The 23,365-nt window shown below is 43.1% G+C and overlaps 1 protein-coding gene across 1 annotated transcript in view; it reads right to left on the bottom strand.

Moving 5' to 3' along the window:
• LOC147019956 (NF-kappa-B inhibitor epsilon-like) overlaps nucleotides 1-23,365 on the bottom strand; it is a 42,502-nt gene that overhangs the window by 9,487 nt on the left and 9,650 nt on the right. The window contains exons 3-5 of the mRNA XM_085894870.1: nucleotides 11,760-11,973; nucleotides 11,160-11,248; nucleotides 3,348-3,596 (exon numbers count right to left, since the gene is read on the bottom strand). Of these exons, the coding sequence (XP_085750996.1) occupies nucleotides 3,348-3,596; nucleotides 11,160-11,248; nucleotides 11,760-11,973 (552 nt within the window). The remainder of the gene's footprint in view (nucleotides 1-3,347; nucleotides 3,597-11,159; nucleotides 11,249-11,759; nucleotides 11,974-23,365) is intronic.

Below are 23,365 nucleotides of genomic sequence, written 5' to 3'. Positions count from 1 at the left end.
TATCTGCAAACCCTCGACCCTGATTTTGCAACTGGCCCGGACGGCATCAGCACACTTGTCCTAAAAACCTGCACCGCTGCTCTTGCACATAGATTTTCTGCTCTTTTCATTCTATCAATTATCCTCTAGGTCATCATCCATCTACTTGCAAGTCAGCTAACATCACTGCCTTAAATAAAATGGTATAAAAGCCAATCAACTCAACTACAGACCTAACACCTTCCAATCATCAGCAACGTCATGTAATCCATTGCAGTTGACATAAAATCCTTCCATTTTTCCAAAAGCCTGATCTCAGACCATCAGTTTAAATTCAGACATGGCCACTCTATCCTGGAAATGCTGTTTTTACTTTCTCAAGAATGTATGGGGTCCCTCAATGTCATAAATGAGATCAGGGCCACCTCTCCTCTCTGAACATATCTTGAGCATTTGATACAATATGGCATCCCACCTTGCTCTCCAAACTCTATGCCTATACCATCCAAGGCCAACTCCACACATGGCTTACTGCCTTCCTCCACTCTCTTAGTAAACAGGTAGCTCTCAATGGGATCCTCTCATCTCTTCCAATCAAGTCAAGGCAGTGTTTTGGACCCAGTCCAATTTCTGATCTTCATCAACGCTCTCTCTGAATCTCTGGAAAATCTTTGTTATTTCTTTGCTGATGACTCCACCCTCTGCCGTAATATCCCTCATCCTTTGCAGCAGCATCTTCCCTCTCTGCAGACATTGACAGAATCACGAACTGATCAAACACTTGGAATATGTCTTTCAATCATGAGATATCTCACACACCCACTCTGTCTCAGCAAAAAGACCGTCTGGCAAACCCTCCCATCTCGGGGGCACAGCTGTTCTGCTGATGCACAATCCTCCTGCAGATGTTCAGTTACTCAAATTTCTGGGCCTCACTTGCATCCATGATCTTTCTTGGGCAAACCATATTATTATTATTATTATTATTATTATTATTATTATTATTATTATTATTCTTCTTCTTCTTCTTCTTCTTCTTATTCTTCTTATTCTTCTTATTCTTCTTATTATTCTTATTATTCTTATTCTTATTCTTATTCTTATTCTTATTCTTCTTCTCCTCCTGAACCTTTATCTACCCACAAAGGTTGCATCCAATGGTTTGGGTACAACCCCTCTCATCCCCCAAGGTTCCTGTAGGGCGCACATCGTCCACCTGCAACCCCCTTCTCGTGAAATTCCCCAAATCCAGAATCACTGCTCACCTCCACTCATTCGTTCCCCTTTTCTCCCACCTGTGGAGTGACCTTTCTGAGTCTCTTCAATGCAACTGTTCACCACCATCTCCGATCATCCCACACCCACAACCATGATCTTTTCTACCCCCATTAACCCTCCCTAATCCCACCTCTTTCTGTGTTTCCAGATTCTTCTTCCACTTCTGTGACTGAGAGTTTGAGCCTGTCTCCATATTGTTCATCCCCTGGGTCCTCACCTTGCCTTCATTTTTTTCCATTCCCATATTTCTCCAAGTCTCCCTTGATGTTTGTCCTTCAACACTGCTGTTGATGTGCTCCCTCACCGCCCCCCCCACCCCTTATATTGTTTCTTCCGTCTTGTTATGTCCTGATCCATTCTGTGTTCTAGCCCTTCCATGAGCCTTGACACGATACCAAAAAACCCCCCAAAAATATCAGGCATAACAACAAAAGAAGAAGAAAAAAAGCAATCATTTCTCAACACGTTGCACAAATGAAACAAAGAAATACCCCAGAATGTATTCCCTTCAAAATGACATCATACTCAATACCATGTAACTGTTTATCTGTGAGATGACTTCTGCAATCTTTGACGCAATGACACAGGAAATGCATGAATCCATCCATCCATTGGGACCATACCCTGTGCAGGGTGTCGGTGCTGCCGAAGCAGTCTCCTGGGCTCTTGGGCACAATCCTGGATGGGTCACCACTCTGACGCAGGATACTCGAGTGGCTCAATCATCCCAGCAAGCTGGTACTCATTTTGCCAACCTCGGAAGGATGACAGGCTGAGTCAACCCCACTTGGTATTAGCTCAATGGCCGAGCAGGATTTGAACTGAGGACCCTGGGATCCAAAGCCCACCACCCTACCATTAAGTCAACACCAGGCATAATGCGTGAATGGTGAGGGATTTAGATTTGCAAGCCTTATGAGAAGACTTCAACCCACACCGACACGTCTGATTTAAAACTAGAAGGGCACTCGGTAGAGCGCATACCTCCGCCACGTAATGCCTGATCCACGAGAACATATTGGGCCCATTACATGTTTGAAATGTCATGCTGTACAGTACTATATCGTTTTGGCCTGATCTCTCAATGGTGAAGAATTACTGAAAAAAAAATTCTCGTATCCAGATCCGGATTCGGATTCGGATCTTCACCAAAATCGAATCAATTCGTCCTTGTCACACACCCAACGTGTCCACCAAGTTTCATCTAAATCCGTCCCCAACTTTTTGAGATATCGTGCTATATATCGTTTTTGGCCCTATCTCTCAATGGTGAAGAATCACTTAAATAATTCTAGTCGTCGGATCCGGATCCGGATCTGGATCTTCACCAAAATTGAAGCAGTTCGTCCTTGTCACACACCGAACCTGTCCACAAAGTTTTGTCCGGATCTGTCAACTTTTTGAGATCCTGCACCACAAACAAAAGGCAACCATTTTGTACAACTGGAAATGAGATGGGGTGTGAGAGAAGACTGGATTCCAGGAGGGGGCTTGTGTGAGTAAGAGAGGATTGGGATCGTTTATCGATACCTTGCGGGTGGGAAAGCAGTTGGGGCAGTTTGAGGAATAATTGGAGACACTACCATAACGGGTTGACAAAACCATGTTGGAAAAGTTTGAAAAACGAATATGACTCATAATGACAGCTCAGCTATGAGGGTGGGAGTTTGGGGGGGGGGGGGGTGAGGGGAGAGAATAAAAAAAAAAAAAACTTCACATTGCAGGACATCATGAAGAACTCGGTTAAAATGGAAGGCTACTGGAAAAGGAAGGTGTTGAGCTTTAAAATTTCAAGAAGAGATCACAAACCATTGGGCACAGGAGGGGTACAACAGAAAAGATTTGTGAGCAGGGAGATTGACGGATGAAAATAAATATTTAATCGCTTGATTATCCAGCATATTACATTGTCCAACTAACAACGTCAGGGTTAGCTCGTATGATTGTGAAAGCAGACGGAAATACGCTTGCTTTGCCAATCAATGTGGCAACACAGGTTGGGGAAATTCCCAAGAGGCAGGGACAAACGAGGCCTGTGCAGCTAAAGCAATGGGTCAGAGGCCGTCTTGGTATATTGCAACAGCACCCACCAGTTTTGCACACATGGGGAGGTCCGAGGGACAGTCGTGCTCCAGGTTTTCCAAGCTGTAGTCGGCACCGTGTTTGTAAAGCAGCTTCACCAATGGCTCATGGCCCCTTCCCACGGCAAGGTGCAGTGGTGTGCAGCCGTCCCACATGCGGCTGTTGACACACGCGCCGTGGGACAGCAGACAGTCCACCATGGCAGTGCTGCTAATTTCCACTGCCAGATGTAGGGCAGCTCGGCCACTGCAAGGTTCCTGACATACAAAACGATAAATATGGGATTAATGTTCATGTATTGCTTTTACTGATATCATATTTTTATATTATTAACCTCCGCCACCTAAGGTGGACGGAGGTTGTTTTCACCCTTTTGTTTGTCTGTCTGTCTGTCTGTCTGTGAGCAGGATATATCTGAGAGTTATGGATGGATTCGGATGAAACTTGGTGGATAGTATGGGTGTGTGATCAACATAAAGACCAATTACTGCACCATAGTCCCAAGAAGGAAGCCAGACATAACAACACACACATACACACATGGACACACGCACACAATAGCTCCATTATAGTACGATGATGATGGTACATGTGCAGCACACAAAAAATAATTTTATTTGAAACCAATTGATTAATACAACGATCACAGCACATGGTTAAATGAGCCGTTTGAGAATGTGGTATTTACGGGGACCCATCGCAGACGGGCACTTCAGCTAGTTGTGTAAATGCTACCTTTACCGTATAGCCCATTTGAATTGATCACTTTGTGCCTTGTGCAACTTTACAGTTAATTTACCGAAACGAAAGGAGAGTCACTGCGTTGTTTTTTTAAAATAAACGTCCTGTGCATGTCTCGAGACGATGCGTCATGAACACGTTTTCAATAATTTCCTGACATAAGGAGTTCTTCGAAATAATATTGATCTAAGGACTGATCAAGGTATTTCTAAATGTGTAACCATTACCCGTATGTTCTCAATTCTGGTTTAAAATTAAAACTTTTTCTTGTTCTTTTAAATTGCCATTCAGTGCCACGGTGAGCAGTGGCTTTTCCGTCCACGTTTTGTTGTTTCTGAACTCTCGTTCAGAAGGTGGTGGTTATCTCGCGTTTTATGCCTCTGTCATCCGTACTGTAATCGTGAAGCACTTGTGGTGCGAGTAAACATTCGGAAGTGATACGTTCATTATGAATCGGCTTCACACATGCACGGCATTTCTATCAGGGTTGCTTTTAGGTTTCGTTCAGGTTTGCTCGTTTTCTCATCCCATCCAAGAACATAGTTCATGACCTTTGGGCCTCGGGTCCAGATCTCATGTGCTGTTTATTTTTCCATCACTTCTTAATATCCTTGTAATTCATGTACAAGTACGCTGATGTCCCTTCATGTCCTTGTCTGACACATTCTCTGGTTCTCAAGCTCCTCCATGAACCTTGGATCACTGTATTACAAAAGCAAGTTTCTGCATCACTTTGTTTGCCTCTGCCCAAGTGGTCCTGAATTTTCTGTCATCGTCATCGTCATCGTCATCATCATCGTATGATCTACTCCTCTGAGAAGTTTTGACCGAGGAAGCTGAAACTTTCAGGGACTAATGAGGGCACCCTGAAGTTGTGCATGTCAAAGTTTTGTTTATTATTATTTGGGGGGAGGGGGGGTGGGATGGATGGGGGAGGGGAGTCACAAATTTTTATGATGAGGACTAATTCAAGAAAACATAAGCAGTATGCATGTTTTTGCTTCTTGTACGTAACCTGGGTTATTTTTATTTTTGGGAGTGATTGAGGCAACAATCTGTTGCCTATACACCGCCCATATAAAGGGATGTGTCAGACAAATGCATTGCATGCTTGGAACAAGATCGCCCAAAGGGTGGGTACTCTCCTCGTAATAATAATAATAATTGTATTCATATTGTGACTTTTGCGAGTGGATGCAAAGGCCATAGTAATTTTCTCCAAATCTTGTTTTGCACCGACGTTTCAGTTACCAAATGGCATATCTGACAGAAGCACTGATTAATGGAACGGCACTCGATGGAGATGGAGAACGGTATACCTCTGCCAGGCTGAACAGTTTACGTTTTGTATCCCACTGATAGGTCGGATCTGCATCCAGACCTCCAAAATCTGATCAGCTTGTTCTTGTCACCAACCAAACTCATTCACCAAGTTTTGTCATAATCCATCCACAACTTTTGTAAATAACATACCACATATCGTTTTTGGCCCAATCTCTCAATTATGAAGAATCACTTTATGAATGTAAAAAAAATACTCGTATCCATATCCGGAATGTCAGCAAAATCGAATCGATTCATCCTTGTCAAAGCTGATAGTAAATGGGCAACGGGTTGTGGATCTGCCGTTTGGAGAGGTTTTGAGCTGAAAGGATGGAAACCTCGATAAAAATCGGTGCTCAGCTGATGATCCGGGCAGTTGGGAAATCAGCCAATTGCTAATAAGTTAAGGTTATAACTTCAAACAAAATAACTTTTGTAAGTACAGTGTGTGTGTGTGTGTGTGTGTGTGTGTGTGTGTGTGTGTGTGTGTGTGTGTGTGTGTGTGTGTGTGTGTGTGTGTGTGTGTGTGTGTGTGTGTGTGTGTGTGTGTGTGTGTGTGTGTGTGTGTGTGTGTGTGTGTGTGTGTGTGTGTGTGTGTGTGTGTGTGTCCACGATTGCATTTTTCATAAATTAAAATGAGTACTGCACGTACATGACTTTTTTGGGGAAACTCGAGCTAAAATTAAATTGTAAAGGTATATGTGCAAACAAAATAATTTAATTTCAAGACTAATTAAGTAATGCAACTATCACAGTACATGGTTATATGTAGCTGTTTGAGAACATTTATGATATTTATGGGGACTTTCTATGACGGGCACTTCAACTACTCGTTACAGTTGAATTCTCGCTTGTGTTTTCCAAAAACAATTGTACTCATTTTAATTTATGAAAAATGAAATACCAGGAGTTTCAGACACACACACACACACACACATACACGATGGAGGAATTAATCCAACCATGAACACCTGAATCGCACACTCCCAAACTCAAACTCTAACCACCCTCATGTGCGTGGTACTTAAGCATGTCTCGAGCACAGTGTTTCCGATCTCATCTTCATTACAACTTTATAATCGCCTGCGTTGTATCTTTTGCACATTAACGTGATGGAATGTTACAAAAAACACGATTGTGTGTGTCATACAGATGATTGTACAAAATGATGGCAAGTAAGACATACTTCAAATGTGTCACAACCTCATTATCCTGGTGACATGCCACTGGGCTTTCCCCAATACCTGCTGCTTAACCGACACCAAATTCTGCAGCATTTTCCCTGACGTTTTAAACATTCCAATCATCTCATTCCACATTCTGATACTGAACAATGCAAAACCTTAAAAAAAAACATCCATGCATAAAAAACATAAATGCACATGCCAGTGGAGGCTTCAAATAATGAGGGATATATAATTAAATATTACCATGCATGATGATGTGAACAATGACAACTGCATCAAAAGTTTCCTTAATTTGAATGTTAATAGAAACAGTATATAGAACAGCACAGTTGGAACAGTTAAAAAGTTGGTGAATTAAACTACTTTTCAAAAAATATGACGGAACATTTGAGGTTCGGATTGGTCCAGCCCCATGCTCGACTCTTGCATTCTTTGTCTTATGGGGTAAATGCCTCAGCTGTCACGTAAACCACACGCACACATGCGGACAGACAGACATATCAGACAACACTGGACTCCACTTTTAAACATCAGACGAACACAGCCGGTGACCCTGGGGGGAAGTGACAACTTCCTGGTGCACTCTGGGTGCTGGCGATGCCATCTTGCAACGTCACTTTCCTCTCCATGGTCAGAGGGGCAATTAAGGAGAAATATATCCATCCCTCCCTCCACCAAACATATGGGGTGCCAATTCATGGGGTTTCTTGATGATATGTCCTTTAAATGCTCAGCATCAAGTGAAGCAGCATGTAAAACTTTTTAAATCTTTGGTACGACTCGGCCTGGGTCACAGTCGAACTGCCGACCTCCCAGACTCCGAGCGGACATTCTAACCACAATGCCACCATGTCTGGTGACTGCCAATGCCATTAACTACCATCAATGCCGTCGGTATCTAAAATGTTTGTATCTATAAGCTGGTACGTGCTTGATAGCATTTACAACATTTGTGCACAGTGCAAAAGGAATAATCAAAATACCAAAACAAGAAAAAGCATCAAAATCACTTTTTAAACACCAGGCAAGCAGTTCACCTTTCTCAGCTTCCTGTTACGATAGAAAACAGTGAATCATCTTTAGCCACACAAAATATGGAGAACCTTTTTTAAAATGGGGAAAGTGTCTGCAGCTACTTTCATCCCATAGTGCTGCCACTGTCAAAACGAAGGATGACATTTGTTACAAAGTTTACTCTGACGTTGACTCCACCAAAATTGCTCAGTTAGTCAGTGACGAAAGGTTTAAAACTTTTATATTTCAATCATTTTTCTTCCCTTTGTTTGAAGGCTTTATGTGGAGAGAAGATTGCATTCAGACTTCTGAAAACAATGATTTCCTGACTATTTAAATATCACAAGTACTTACATTTTGGTTCAGTTCAACATGACCATGGACCGATATTCAGGTGGATCATATGAGGCCGGATCCAAATCACATCTTGATTAAATTTATATTAAAGCACTTGAAGATCTTGCGTGATTAAAGAAAGACAACTTAGACAGGAATAAAACAGCAAAATACAATGGCGGATCAAACAAAACAATGACGGGTGAAATACATTACCAAACACAAGTTTGTGCAATAAGTGCATCCTTTGTGTGCATACGAAAGGAGTTTATAAAGTGTCGCAGGTTCAGGTAGCGATGTCTACGTACTGTATATCACATGTAAGAAGAAGGATAAATTTGGATAAATAAGGACTGTACACTTTTAATTAAGAGTAACGGGCCATGGGGTCCAAGTTAATCATTTAAGTGGTACTTGGTTCACTTGCCTCCTCATTCAAATCTTACACAAAAATGGGGGCCAAGTTCATGTGGTGTAACCTGGCATGTAATATATATATATATATATATATATGTATATATATATGTATATATATATATATATATATATATATATATATATATATATATATATATATATATGTATATATATATGTATATATATATATATATATATATATTTTCCAGGTGAGATTTTCCCATATTAATGAAAATATATTGGCTGTTTTTCCAATTTCTTGTTCTGAATACAAGAATATTGGACAATGGAAGAGTCAACATAGTATATTGGATTTGAACCTGAGATTCCAGCATCATATGAGCTGTGTTCACATGGAAACAATAAACAGGCCAACCAGCAGACAAATCTCGAAGCAGGGTATTTTGACCGTGATAGTAGCCGAAGGCCAAGTATTCATAATAATCATACGAGCTAAAGGTGCCTCGGCTTTACGGAGAGATGTTTACCTACAGTTTCAGAACAAGAAATTCTGAAACTGAAAGTATGTCACAAGAAAGCAAATCACATAAGGAGGATGATAAAGCAAATGGCACAGTAAGATTTCCTTTGAAAGCATCTTCTATGATGCAACAGGGAGGCGATTCGTTCTGAAGCACTAAAACAAAATCTTGTGGTTGAGTTTCATTTCTTTAAAACTAACAATAGAGAAGACAAGCCAGACACAAGCAGATTGACATTTGAGACATTATAACTTGCGTACATTTGCCTTGTGGGATGGTGGGATGTCCTAGACCCTAGAGGTACGCACACTCGCCTCTGAGCTATCGAGCTTGGGTATGAATCCTCACCCAGCTAAAAACTGTCATATTTTCGTTTCCAGGCATGTGATTTGGATCAAAAGAAATTATCTGAAGATTGACTTCTTGCAAGCCAACGGCCTATACTACCCAAAGTGCCAAAAGCACTGTAGGGGAGAGTATGGGGGGAGGGGGGGATTTGGGGGATCTCTCCGAGGAAAATTTTGAATTACCCATTGCAAATAAAGCAACTTCCTGGAAAACTGAACTTAATTTTGAGGTTTTGAGGAAAGAATAGTAGAAGATGGTGCATGCTTCAAACAGTCTCAGATTTGACAATGACACATCATAGTTGGATAGCCATCTGTGTGAAACAAATCTCTCGGGCATTGTGAAACCAATTCCAATCAATTCACATATCTCTTGGAGAAAGTCTCGCAAGTCGGTGGACCACTTGATGATATTGAAGATGTCGGAATGAAGTTTCTCAATTCTACAGTGAAACAGCTGACAAAATTGTTGAGTGGCATTATGGACAGGATGACATGCGTCTCCATCCACAAAAAAAATCGGAAAAATCACATCCATGCGTTTCACAGGAAAGGCGATGCATCAATGTGTGTGCCATTCCGAAGATGGACGATAAATTAGGCGTCCCGTCAGCCAGCGTCGGTTGGTGGACGTCAAAAATCCCACGGTGTCCTTCACAAAGAGTAGGCAAGCTATCTCTGGCACCCTGAACAAATTCCTGCCGTCACCTACAGAGGGTATTGCATCTGTAGCACAGCTGTGCTCCCAGCAATGATTCAAGCAGCAGCCATTGGCTGCATACAAAAAGAATGCATTAATTTGCCAAGTGTAAGCGATGAGCATTTTTTTTCCTGAAGAACATAAACGAGTCAGAAACCCTTTTTTCTATAATGTTGCTTAATGGAAATTTCAATCAAAGCTCTTACTTTTTGGATATGCAAGAAACTTTAATTTGCATGTTCACAAATAGCACAGAAGGGGGAACCACAGCCAAGCTCGAGCATAAACCATGAGTACACTCATGTAACCAATAAGTGCTCCCATAACACCATCAATATCTCGAGTGAACAGTAGAATAGGAGTAAATGATGTACAACTGCCAAAGGAAAGAAAAGAGAAGCGAATGACAAGATAGATGGAGGTTGACAAGAAAATTGGAAAAGTCGATGGTAAATGGTAAAATATAGAATAACAAGCTTGAATGAGCTAAGATCCTCGTCCTCTCAATGATGACGTCATAAAAACGAATATGACGTCATTGTAATGTATCAGGTTTGCGATAAATTATCTGTGCTAATGCCGGGCTTGATTACCGCAAACAAAATTCAGACAGCTTGCCTAGTTTCGGAGATAATGGTATAGGCGATTTCCATTAGCGGCGATATTATGACGTCATAACTTTTTTTTCTAGGAAGAATTTCCAAAATCGGAGATGGTTATTGTCTGCGTGTGAGGAATGACGTCATAAAAATTGATATGACGTTATAGTGATGTATCATATGTGCTATCATATGTATCATATTCATCTCTGCTAATGCCCTGTTTGATTCCCGCAAACAGAATTCAAAAAGCTTGCCTAGTTTCGGAGATAATTTTTTAGGCCATTTCCATTAGCGGAGATATTTTGACGTCATAACTTTTTTTCTAGGAGGAATTTTCAACATCGGAAACGGTTATTGTCCGCGCAGGGGTATTTTTACATATATATGCCAACTTTCAGGAAGTTTCGATGAAAACTGAAGGCTGTGAAACAAAAAAGTCCACAAGAACAACAACGTGAGTAAGATTTAGAGATCCTCCACGAGGATCTAAAAATATTTTTGAGTTCATTGAAGGTGCCGCTGAAGGTGAGGTTGGAACGGTGCAGCAATGCATTTAAATAGTAGGAAGAGCTGGGATTAAACAACAATGATTATAATGGTCTTTGAATATGAATAAAAGCAATCGCCACATTTTGGGATGCTTTAAATGGAGGCAATGGCTCAAAACATACCCATGCATCAATATCTCCACCAAGCTGTAGAAGATCTTCCACCATGCTGAGGTCCTGTTTCATGATTGCCACATGCAGGCATGTCAACCCTGAAAAACAACAACACCATAACTACTGCATGCAATCGCAGTGATAAATTTCGCTGTCCTCACAAATGGAACTTTTTTTTTTTTTAATGAGATTTTGCCCACCACAAAGCCAAAGGCCACTCAAGGTGGAGACTACAGTCAACATCAATGAGGGATTCCAGCAGTTGGCTAAGGCAGCTCAAGGCTTTGAATTCATAAAATACATCAGATTGAACCGAAATGTAAACTATCTCTTGATGTTCAAGCCAAAAATTCTAGCAGGTTGACCTTTCAGTGGCTCACATTGCTTAAGCTTCCTCCCATCCTCCCACACTAACAGAACAGTAACAATGATTACATTTTATACGTCCGACATCAGCTTTGGGACACGAACCACATACCCTGGGAAATTTTCATGAGACGTTTCCGTCCAAAGTACAGTGAGTCCTTCCATCTAACGTCAGTAGAACGAAACAAACGAATAAACAAAAGATTAATGGAAACCGGTCTGACAAGGAGTGTGCGTGCTGACCTTTGGGATAGTTTTGCACTCGTAGAGCAGTGGCAAGGGCAGTGGGCGGTACTGAGTGCATGATTGCGTGTAAACAGGCTCTCGTCGTCAAATCACAAGCCAGGTGGAGCGGGGTATTTCCTTGCATGTCTTGTATCCATGGTGCCGATCCTGATTCCACCAGTTTCTGCACCACAACTGGACGTTCTGTTACCACCGCAAGATGTAAAGGAGTCTGCGATACATATAAATATCAGAAGCAGAGAAAAATAAACCAGACCTCCAGAAACATGTCAAAAAAAGAAAATTCACCTCTTCACAAGAAACTCATTGCATGCAAAACAAATCGTGATTACACTTCAACAATCAACATGATTTATATTCTCAAGTGAGTAGTGAAGCTTGTGGAAAGTTTTAATACAGGATTACATCACTGGACATTTTATGGATGTACTTGCAAAATGCATTTCTTTCCTATGTTTTTGAATACATAATATTGCAAATAACTTGGTTGATTGATCAAGTGTTCCTCAAGACATAATTATCCCAATGCTTTTCGAAAAAACAAAAGGGGGGGTGGGGGATATTGTAATACAGTTGTGCAGAAATTTACAAAACTTTGTAGTTATGATCACCAGATGGCAAGAAGGTGCGAGAGCGGTATCATTTTTGGCGCGGTCAAAAGGTCAAATACGAGAAAATACAATTACGGGCACATTGCAATCAACATTAGGCCTTAGTTATTTCATAACTTGGTTTACGCAGTTCTTCAGCCAAAATGTAGGGTCGGTAAGTCGAAATATAAATATAATTTCAATTTTTAGAAATTATATATTTTTATGATTTTTTTCGGATGTTCCATGAAAAGACGAGGGTAGGTGGGGGGGGGGGGATAAATATAAATCCCGGACCAGGAGGATCTAAGAAAACATTGAAGATGGAAAACCATTCAAATGCAGGATGCCATTGTTCACTGTATCATCTGATGTGAACAACAATAAAGAAGGATTAAAACTTGTTTTTACAATATAGTCTGGCATGTTTTTCTTATAGGAACCTGTTGGATCATCAAACAAATGGAAACAATGGTGAGAAAATTACTGTCCAAGTCGTAGATGTGTGCGTGCACACCAGTGCATAGTGCTGGATATGATTAAAAAAGGTGTCTACTCGGAGTCAACACGCTCAAAAGGATCAATCAGAGCCATAACCAGCTTAGTTTTCAGTGGGCATCTGATCGTACCCTCTCCCCATCCCCATGAGCACATCAAAGGCTGATTTCTGGTCCGTTGAAGGCTGAATATCAGCATCTCACAGGGAAACTTTGACGTACTTGGCACCAAAATCTTTCAATACGAACAGCGGTGTACAACTTTTGATGGAAACAAAATCGGCACGATCGAGAGTAGCGTGCGAATCATCCCTGCTGCTGCACTGAATTGATGCAATAGTTCGGCCAGAATATTAGTCGTCAAGATGTTGCGTGATTAAATCACCAATACAGTCACTCAAATTTATACCGCTGACATACTTCTTAACAACTCATGGCTCGCAGACTTCCTCTCCTGTCGCAGTCACCATGTGGCACTAAATGGAGTTCTTTCATCCCCTCTTCCTGTCCAGGCTGGAGTTCCTCAAGGTAGCGTTCTGGGCCCTGTTCTTTTTCTGGTTTTCATCAATGATCTCTCCGACTCTCTGGAAAATCCTCTATATCTGTTTGCTGATGACTCCACCCTCTGCCGTACCATCTGTCATCCCTCAGACCGACAAGCAGCAGCTTCTTCGCTCACTGCAGATCTGGATAAAATCACAAACTGGTCCAACACGTGGAATATGTCTTTCAATCCGGACAAATCTCACACTCTCACTATGTCTCTTCGAAAGGACCGTTTAGAAAATCCCCCCATCCACTTTCTCAACAATCCTCTGGAAGAAGTCCTTTCTTTCAAGCTTCTGGGTCTCACTATCTGCCATGACCTTTCCTGGGAAAACCACATTTCAAACCTCGCCTCCAAAGCCAGTCGCCGATTAGGAATCCTCCGTCGTGCAAAGTCCTTCCTTGGCCCACCTGAGCTCCTGACCACTTACAAAGCTTTTGTCCGCAGCCTGATGGAGTACTGCTCTCCCCTTTGGGCTGGTGCTCCTGCCTCCCACCTTTCTCGGCTTCACGCTGAAGAAACCAGGGCATTTTGGAGCATTGGCATCTCCCGCAATGAGGCCGAGTCTTTGGGCCTCTCACTCTCTCACAGCAGGTTGGTCGGTTGTCTTTCTGTCTTCCACCGTCTCCTCTCCAGCCTCGCCCCCCCCCCCCTCCAGCTCTCTCTGCGATTTGTCCCCACCACATTTCCGCAGGGCGCTCAAGGTCCGCCAACAACGCCCTTCTGGTAAAACTACCAAAATCACGAATCACTGCTCACCTTCACTCTTTCATTCCTCTTTTTTCCCGCCTTTGGAATAAACTCCCTCACTCTATTCATTCCCATTCTTCCCTCCAGGCCCTCAAAACAGCTGTTCTCCACCACCTCTTATCATCCCCCATCCAAATCCTCGATCTTTTCTACCCGTGATAATCCACCCAAGCCCACCTCCTTCAAATTCCCTGCTTTCCTTCTTGAAAGTCCCTGTAATGTCCATCTTGTTTACCCCGTGTTCCCCGTCCCATCACTCTCCCTTCCACAGATCTCCTAATGTCTCTGTTCCCCACTGTTTTGTCCTTCCCACTCCCTCCTCTCTTGTCTCATGTTCCCCATGATGTGCGTTTTGTGTTAGCTCTCACACGAGCCTCGACAAGGTATACAAAAAAAAAAACAGCAATCACTTTCGCCCCAGAAACAACAGTCAATCTAAACCACGCAGGCCACTGCTCAGACGCCATGACTGAAGACGACTGCGCAGCTTGGTTAAAGGCGACTCGGCATTTTGGCGCGCACGCACAAAATTATATTTTGAAAATAAATGCCGACGTTTACATTTCGGGTTTTGAAACTTTTGCACCTTTGGTGGAAAATGTATAAATATAAAAGGCTAAAAATGTGTTTTATATTTATATTTCATTTCGGCAAATATACTGTCCGCGGATCCGTAAACCAAGTTATAAAATAACTAAGGCCTTCGGGGAGGCATGAAATATGGAATGATTTTCTGGATTTGACCCCCGGTTCTTTACCCAGGTGTGAGGTCTTGGGTCACAGGGGTCAAAACAGAAAAATAACAACTCAGAACTTGACATTGGGTCATTCCTGGTGGAACCTTTTGCCATTTTTCAACTTTGCTTTGATGGCACACCATTGACTTCACTCTAGTTTCATTAATTTTGGAGGAAGATTTCACCATTGTTTGCTTCCATTTCTTTTCAGGGAAACTGAAGTACAAAGGAAAAGTACACTGTAGTTCCTTTAAAAAAAAACAGAGAAAATAAGGAAGTATCGATTGATATTTACTTAATGCTTATCCAGAAGTACAAATGTGTATATATATATATATATATATATATATATATATATATATATATATATATATATATATATATATATATATATATATATATATATATATATATATATATATATATATATATGTATATGGTGTGTCAATAGTACACACAATTTTTGTTTCTATACGTGGTCGAGGCTGGTGGAAGAGCAAGCACACTGAGTGAATCAGTACGTAGCATAACAAAAGAAACGGCGGGGGGTGGGGGGGCACCAACAGCAGAGTTGAAGGCCAAGATAGAGGGAGACCTGGACAAATAATGAGTGTGGGGAGGAATGAGGGGCAGGAAAGGACAAGATGGATATATAGAAGGAAACTCACAGGAGGGGAAAAATGGAAATTTGAAGGAGGAGGGGTTGGGGAGGGGAGTTGGGTTATGGAGGGTAGAACATAGTGTTGTGGTTGACGAAATTCGCAAACCACCATTCAGGTCCCTTAGGTGAGATATCTCTGTAAGTATATGTGTAGTTAGGCCCAAACCCGTTGTTTCGAGGGAATAAATGTCATTCAGTCGGGCTGCGACTCTTCAGGATAGCCGTTTTTCTTTTACTATCTTTATTTTGGACCAGCCGCCATTACTACCACCACCAACCACGTCTCAACAGCCATCACACAACAACCACCAACCACAACGCCGCTTCACAACAACAGCCACGACCTTTACCGTCACAACTCGCCACCATCGCATCACCACCATTCTTGCGCCACTTGTGGGCACCGATACTGGACTCGTGCAGGGCGCGCACCGAGCAGCGTTTTCAGAAACATCACAGACTTTCCGAAGAAAACGGATCAAAAACGACTCACGCCCACTTCTGTTCCGTCCTATCGGTGAGCGTGGGGCGATTTGGCCCCGCCTCCAGGGCGTTGGAGTGTGGTCGCTATATGCAAATTCATGGATCAAAAAGCATTCACGCCCACTTTTCCTCGGTCCCATGAGGAGCCAGTTAGAGGTGAAGGGTCGGAGGTAAAGGGTCAAAGGTGAAGGGGCGAAGCCACGGGGATATAAACGGCTGCGTTCGTCAGTCAAAGCAGTTGGCAGTTGGGAGTTCGCAGTTGGGAGTTCGCGGAGCCAGTGAAGAGTTGGGACGAGTCAAGAGAGGAGACGGAGAGGGCGATCGGACGAAGCTGTGGAGAGGCGGCGAAGGCGGTTGAGGGGGTGCTCGCGTCGGATTCGGGGAACTGCGGAGGGAGAGGCCGGCGGCGCGACCGAGGTCGTGGTGGAGACGCTCGTCGCGGGACCCGAGACAGGGAGATATCCTCCATCCCCCGAGCATCAACAACCCCCTCCTGTTTCCCCCCGCACTGAGATAGTGCGACAAGGGGGCCCCTTTCCCACCCCCTACCAGACACTGTCCGCGAGGCCCGCGGAGTTGGGGCGCCACCGCCACTTTGCGTCTCATCATCAGACGGGTAGGCCCGACGCGGTCTCGGCCCCAGGCCCGCCTACCCCCCTCATCCTTGAGGGTGGTCCTTTTCTTTTGCTTTGGGTATATGTGTTGTCGGCGCCGTCTGTGAAGTAAAATTGTATAAGTGTTGCCATGTGCTCGGTAGTCAGATAGCTCTGCATTGTCTTCTTCTTTTATATTTGCTTTTTGTGTAATATTGTGTTTCTTCTCCTTTTACATTTGCTTTTGGTGTAATTGTATATGTGTGCTTTCCGTTCATCGCGAAATAAATGTGCTTATTGTTGAACTGTTTTCCCGCTTTGCTTCGTCATTTCTTTCATTGAATCTCCATCTTACTTCACGTAAAGGGTTGGTAGTGGGCTGAATACGCCCGATAATTAATCGAACCGTCGAGGCCGACGATAACACCGCTCGGTTATCCCGATAGTATGGAACGGGTCGCTTAAAGTGGCCCGTGTCCGAAGTCGACCTGCGGCGAGGTGCGATCGCCCGGTCTACCCTCCGTGTGGGTACTTAGGTAGGTCGAATTTGGCGAGCAACCCTATCCCATGCGGGGGGCCGATTGGCACGATCGTGGTGAGGCCGAAAGGTCCACCCGTGACTGGTTCCCGGCGTTAGTCCGAGAGGGTCACGACTGGATTGTCCGTCCGGTGGGCGACGTGCCGCGATTCGAGTTACGTAGCCGTTCACACGCCGGCGGGCGCGAATCCGCAACAATATCATGGTTTTGGATGGGAGACGATCTGAGTTAGTGGTGAACAGCTGAAGAGAATGTGTAAGTTTGTTCTACAGGTGGAAAATAAACAGAGGAACGAATGAATGGAGGTGAGTAGTGATGTTAGATTTAGATAATTTCACCAGAAGGGTGTTGATTTACTATTTCAGAAAAAAAATGACTAAGCAGCAGAGAGAGAGAGAGAAAGGGGCAATGTTGAGTGTTACTAATGCCTAACAGATGGTGTTAATATGTGATGGAAAGATTGCACGTAATCAGTTGGCTTTTACTTTTTAAGGCAGTGCAGAATGACAAGACATTGGCGCTCGTTTGTCCTCAGAGCAACGCAAGCCGATTTTGAAGTGGATTCGGAAATTCGAGAACATTAACAATTTTTTCGACAACGCGATTAACCATCTTGAGAATCCGGAACAAGTTTGAAGCTGATGGTACAGTGCAAGACGTGCCCAAACAACGTGCTGGGACATCTGTGCAAGTGAGTTCGTTGATGTAACCAATAGTTTCTCCACACACTGAACATCGATCTTCTTTGTGCTGTTTAAATATTATTTTTCGATACCTAAAGGGATGTAGTGTGTATATATATATATATATATATATATATATATATATATATATATATATATATATATATATATATATATATATATATATATATATATATATATGCCTGGTATTGCCTTAATGGCTAGAGTGGTGGGCTTGGGATCCAAGGATCCTGAGTTCAAATGCTGCTTTGCTGTTGAATTAATACCAGGTGGGGTTGACTCTACCTGTCATCCTTCTGAGGTCGCCAAAATGAGTGCCAGTTTGCTGGTATCCTGTGTCGGAGTAGCGGCCCGTCCAGGATTGTGCCCCATAGCCAAGGAGACTGCTTAGGCAGCATCAACGCTCTGGACAGAGTATGGTCCCAATGGATGGATGGTTTATATATAGTGTAGTTTTCAATTTATAATGTCTGTAAACATTTTATTGAGACACCCTGTATATCAGTATTGGAAAGAATTTAGAAAACAGACACAAGATATGCACAAATTCTGAGTAACTGAAACTGAGAAGTGTATCAAATACATACTCAATACTTTATAGAGCATATCACAACTTTTTTCATGTTCCCATAGAGTTTAATCAATGTATTACCATGGAATGTTGTCCCAAATGTTCTGTAGCACCTTCCACAGTTCATCCAAGGTGTTTAGTTGTCATTTGACATTTTCTGTATCCAATAACCATATATAGCCTCAATAATGTTCATATCAGGATTTTTTGTCGGCCAAGGCATTCAAGGTGTTTGGTTGCTGTTTGTTGTTTTGAGTGTTCAATCAACCTCCTTTAATTCCAGATAGTTTGTTTTTTTTCCATTCCATTTTTGTTGTATGCTTGTGGGAGTCCTTGTCATGTTGGAAGGTGAATCTCAACCCGATGAGACGTGTTCCTGAGGGAATAGTATGATGGATCAAAACCTGCCTGTAGTTGGTGTAACTTCAATCTTATGCACATTTCCGACACCCTTAGCTGAGATGCAGCCTCGAACTTGTGTTGATATGACCAGTGGGAAGACCCCAATGTTGATTGCACATGCTTCACTGTAGCTGTTGTGCATTGACTGTTATTCTGCTCCCCAGTCTGCTCTCAAAACAAAATGCTATTGATTATTACCAAACAATTCAAACTTATAGTAGATTCGTCTGTAAAGAGCACTTTCTTCCACATTTGGAACTCCCACAGTGTGATGAGCGACAGACGGAACCAATAACAATATCCCCCAGTTTTTTTCATAAAGCGTGTGGATAAACACGCATGCACGCACACACACACACACACACACACACCATTGGGAGGACATTAAGCCAAAGGACCTGTCGGTCAGCAATGATTATTGGTGGACTTTAAAGGTTCCATGGTGTCTTTCGAGAAAAGTAGGAGCGTTATCACCGGTACCCTGTAACAAATTGCAAAGTCCTGCCTAAAACTGCGGGTCACAAATAGTCTGGTCTTCTTGGATATCCTTTGACACCAGATCACATTGTTATCTTAGAGTGTGGGTGGCTGGGCAGCAGCTCCTATACTATGAACAAATTCACATTCTGAGTTCGTTCGCATGTCTCATGTGAACAGCAGTCTTTGACGACAAAAGGCAACCAATTGATGACATCAAAATGTGTTGGAGAATTCAGACCAGTGAACAGATTAAATTTTAGATTAAATTTGTAGATTAAATTTTAAGATAAATTTTTTTTTTTTACCACTTCGTCATAAAGTATGAAGGATGGCAGATTGATATGGGTAGATGAGTTGGGGATAAAAGAGAATAACCCAGAATAGAATAATAGGCCATATATAATTGTATATGCACCAAGGAAGTGAAATGAGAAAAGAAAAAAGGAAAAGGCTGAGAAAAAAAAAGAAAGAGGACAGCAGGTGCGGTTGGAGAAAATGGAAAGAAGGTTAGATGGAGAATGTATGTATATGGAATGGGAGGAAGAATGGGGTGTAAAAAATTCTGCTTTTAAAATATGTGGTACGACGTACGTAGATATCTTGTCATGTGATGAATATTTTTATCACGACTTCAGGCTCGGCCGAGTCTGGTCTTAATTCCAACTACAGCGAAGTTGATGGCACACCATCACAAACCCCCATGCTTCACATCAAAAGCAAAGTTGAAAGATGTCAAAAAGTGACCCAATATCAAATTTTGAGATAAATCTTCTGTTTTGACCCACGTGACCTGACCCTAAGTCCCCCACCCCCTGTAGCAGAAACTCGGGGTCAAATCCAATAAATCGTTAAATATTTCCTGTGGCCCCATTGTTGATTGCATATACAAAGTTTAATGAAATAAATGCTTTAAAATGTGCCCAGAATTGCAATTTTGGTGTTAGACCTTTGACCCTGCCCCATGACCCCAGGGAACAGGGTCAAAAATGACACTGCTTCCACACCTTCTTGACATGTGGTGATAATAACTACTAAGTTTGGTGAATTTCAGCACAACTGTTTAGGAGGAGATAAGTGTGACAGACAGACAGACAAACAACAATATTCCCCTGGTTTTTTCCCCCAAAAAGCTTGGGGATAATCAAAGAAGTAAAAGGGAATGACTTCCACTCCCCCCCCTCCCCCCACAAAAAGTGAAATTTCAATCTCTTCAAATGAAGATCTGCTTATCATTTTCAATCTCACTTCACATCATTCAAATATATCCAACCAGCAAGCCACTGAAGATTGAGCTCAAAGGAATCCAAAGTGTTTGCCATGTTTTAATCTGCTACAACTGAGAATGAATTAAATAAGCCCTGTGCTTCACCTTGACTTTGGCACAAGATGGACTACCATCACAAACACATTACATTGAGAAGCAAATGTGTGCAATTAGCTGCTTGGAAATTTATTTTCATCACTTGAAAGATTAAGATCGAGTGAACAATACTGCTGACTTGTGCTGCCCTGAAGCTTGATGCAGATGGCTTTCAGAATCGGCCACAGGGCTCAAAATGCAGCATTTGAGGGGAAACATCAAAACACATCGTGGTTTCTTCAGTGATGTCGGACATCAAGGTTGCTTTTACCAATTATTTAGACTATAGATGGTCAGGTCAGATATTGGAGCATGCACCAGAGCAGCGCGTCGCTGCGTCCACTTTCCGCCGGTACACCAGGGGCCTTCTTCTGGCCATCTCCCAGGCAGATGCCTGGCCCATCCCCATCTCCTTGAGATGCTGATCAACCTGCTGCAACCACGAGGCACGGGGTCGGTCCATTGGCCTCCTCCACTCACGAGACTCTCTCGTTGAGAGAATATGGTGAGCAGGATCAGCGTCAGGAAAACGAGCCACATGTCCATACAGCCGCAGCTGACGCTCACAGACTGTGCAGGCAACAAATCTCATTTGAGTCTCTCTCAGCAACCACTCGTTGGACACAAAGTCTGACCAGCGATAGCCAAAGATTCTCCGAAGAGACCTGGTACCAAAGAAATTAAGTCTCCATCTCAGATCCCTGGTCAGAGTCCAAGTCTCGCATCCATAGAGCAACACTGAAAGCACCAAGGACCTGAAGACTTGAACTTTCGTCCTCCCGCACAGGTCCCGGCAGCGCCTCACCCCATGATCCAGTGAGTCCATGACTCCCCAGGCCTGACCTTGACATCTGATGACCTCTGGCTCACAGCCAGCAGAGACATGACAATCACTGCCAAGGTAAGTGAATCTCTCCATGACCTCAACATCCTCACCACAAACAGGTACAGACAGGATAGCAGCATCCAGCATGTCATTGAAAGCCTGGATCTAAGTTTTGACCCAGGAAACCTGTAATCCCAGTGGCTGCGACTCCTCAATCAGCCCCTCAAGTGCCCCCAAAAGGATATATATCGTCTCCGCAAAGATGACTGCATCATCTGCGAAATCAAGGACAGAGATCTTGACATTCCCAAACTATGCACCGCAGCTTGATCTCTCTGACATCCTCCCCAGAATTCAGTCCATACAAGTGCTGAAAAGTGTGAGGGCCAGTACACACCCCTGACAAACTCCAAAAACAACTGGAAATAAATCAGAGATGGTACCACCACAACTCACAGCACTCTCAGTACCAGAGTATAGTTCAGACATCCGATCGATCAGTTTTGGTGGCACCCCATGAAGACCAAGAATCCTCGAGAGGGCATCCTGATTCACTGAATCAAACACTTTTCAGAGATCGACATAGGCTGCAAGCAGCCCCTGCCGAAACTCTCGTCTGCATTCGGTGAGGACCCGAAGAGCAAGGATACGGTCAATTGTTGACCTCTTTTTTATTTATTTATTTTTTGTATACCTTGTCGAGGCTCATATGAGAGCTAACAAACAACGCACAGCAAGGGGGGCTTGAGACAAGAGGGGCAGGAGTGGGAAGGACAAAACTGGGGAACAGAGACATTAGGAGATCTGTGGAAGGGAGAGGGATGGGGTGGGGAACATGGGGAATACAAGATGGACATTACAGGGACTTTCAGGAAAGAAAGCAGGGAATTTGAAGGAGTAAAGCCTCTGATGTAAAGCCTGACTGCTCTAGCCTTGGTGCTCAAGCAGATGGTGGTGAACCCTATCAATAATTATCTGAGCAAAGACCTTTCCCGGCACTGCGAGCAGTCACCCCTCGGTCGTTGTTGCATTCTTGGCAATCCCCTTTCCCTTTCCAGAGAGGGACAACAAGGCCCCTCTTCCAGTCAATTGGGATGATGCCTGTGTTCCAAACAGAACACAGAACTGCATGCAATGACATGAGTACAGCATTTCCACTAGCCTTGAGAAGTTCAGCATGGATGCCACAGATCCCTGTAGCTTTACCCCATTTCAACTGGTTGAACCGGTGGCGATGATTTAGATGGTACCAAGGCGTTTTCCAACATTGTGTATAGGCCCAAATATATGCATTCCGGCAGCATCTTATAAAAGTGAATTTAGCAACTATACTACAATTGTTGTCGTTGCTGCTGTAGCCTCAGTCCATAGCCCTAATCCTGCTGTCACCCTAGTGAAGCAAAAATACCAGCAGAACTCAAGTATCCAGCAGCGTCCACTGGATGCTCCCAAAGATCTAATGTACAAGAGATATTGAAGAGGTGTCTGTGTTGAACCAGGGAGGGGCAGTTATTCATAATACATGTGGTGGTTTTGTGGGGTGGATAGACAGAGGGGACACGTTGGATTTAGTGTAGGTTGGAGCGTATGTTGATATTGCACAAAGGGTGGGTGGTGTCCATACCGGGGTCGAGCCAAATGGAATCTCAGTTCACAACTAAATGATGTTTCAGAAAGAGTGAATTTCAGGGGGAGGGTGGTTCTTCTTCTTACGTGTGACAGCTATCATTTTGTTGGGGCGTGACTGTGCCACTGATGCTGTGACCCATACCAGTACAATGGTACTCATTTTGCCAACCTCGGAAGGATGACAGGCTGAGTCAACCCCACCTGGTGTTAATTCAGCGGAAAACAGGGCTGGAA

The sequence above is a fragment of the Eptatretus burgeri genome, chromosome 9 (genome assembly GCF_056783735.1).
Source record: "Eptatretus burgeri isolate ZD-2024b chromosome 9, Ebu_testis_v1, whole genome shotgun sequence".
Taxonomy (NCBI): Eukaryota; Metazoa; Chordata; class Myxini; order Myxiniformes; family Myxinidae; genus Eptatretus; species Eptatretus burgeri.
Note: the sequence above shows the minus strand (reverse complement) of the source record. Positions and strands in the feature narration are given on the sequence as shown.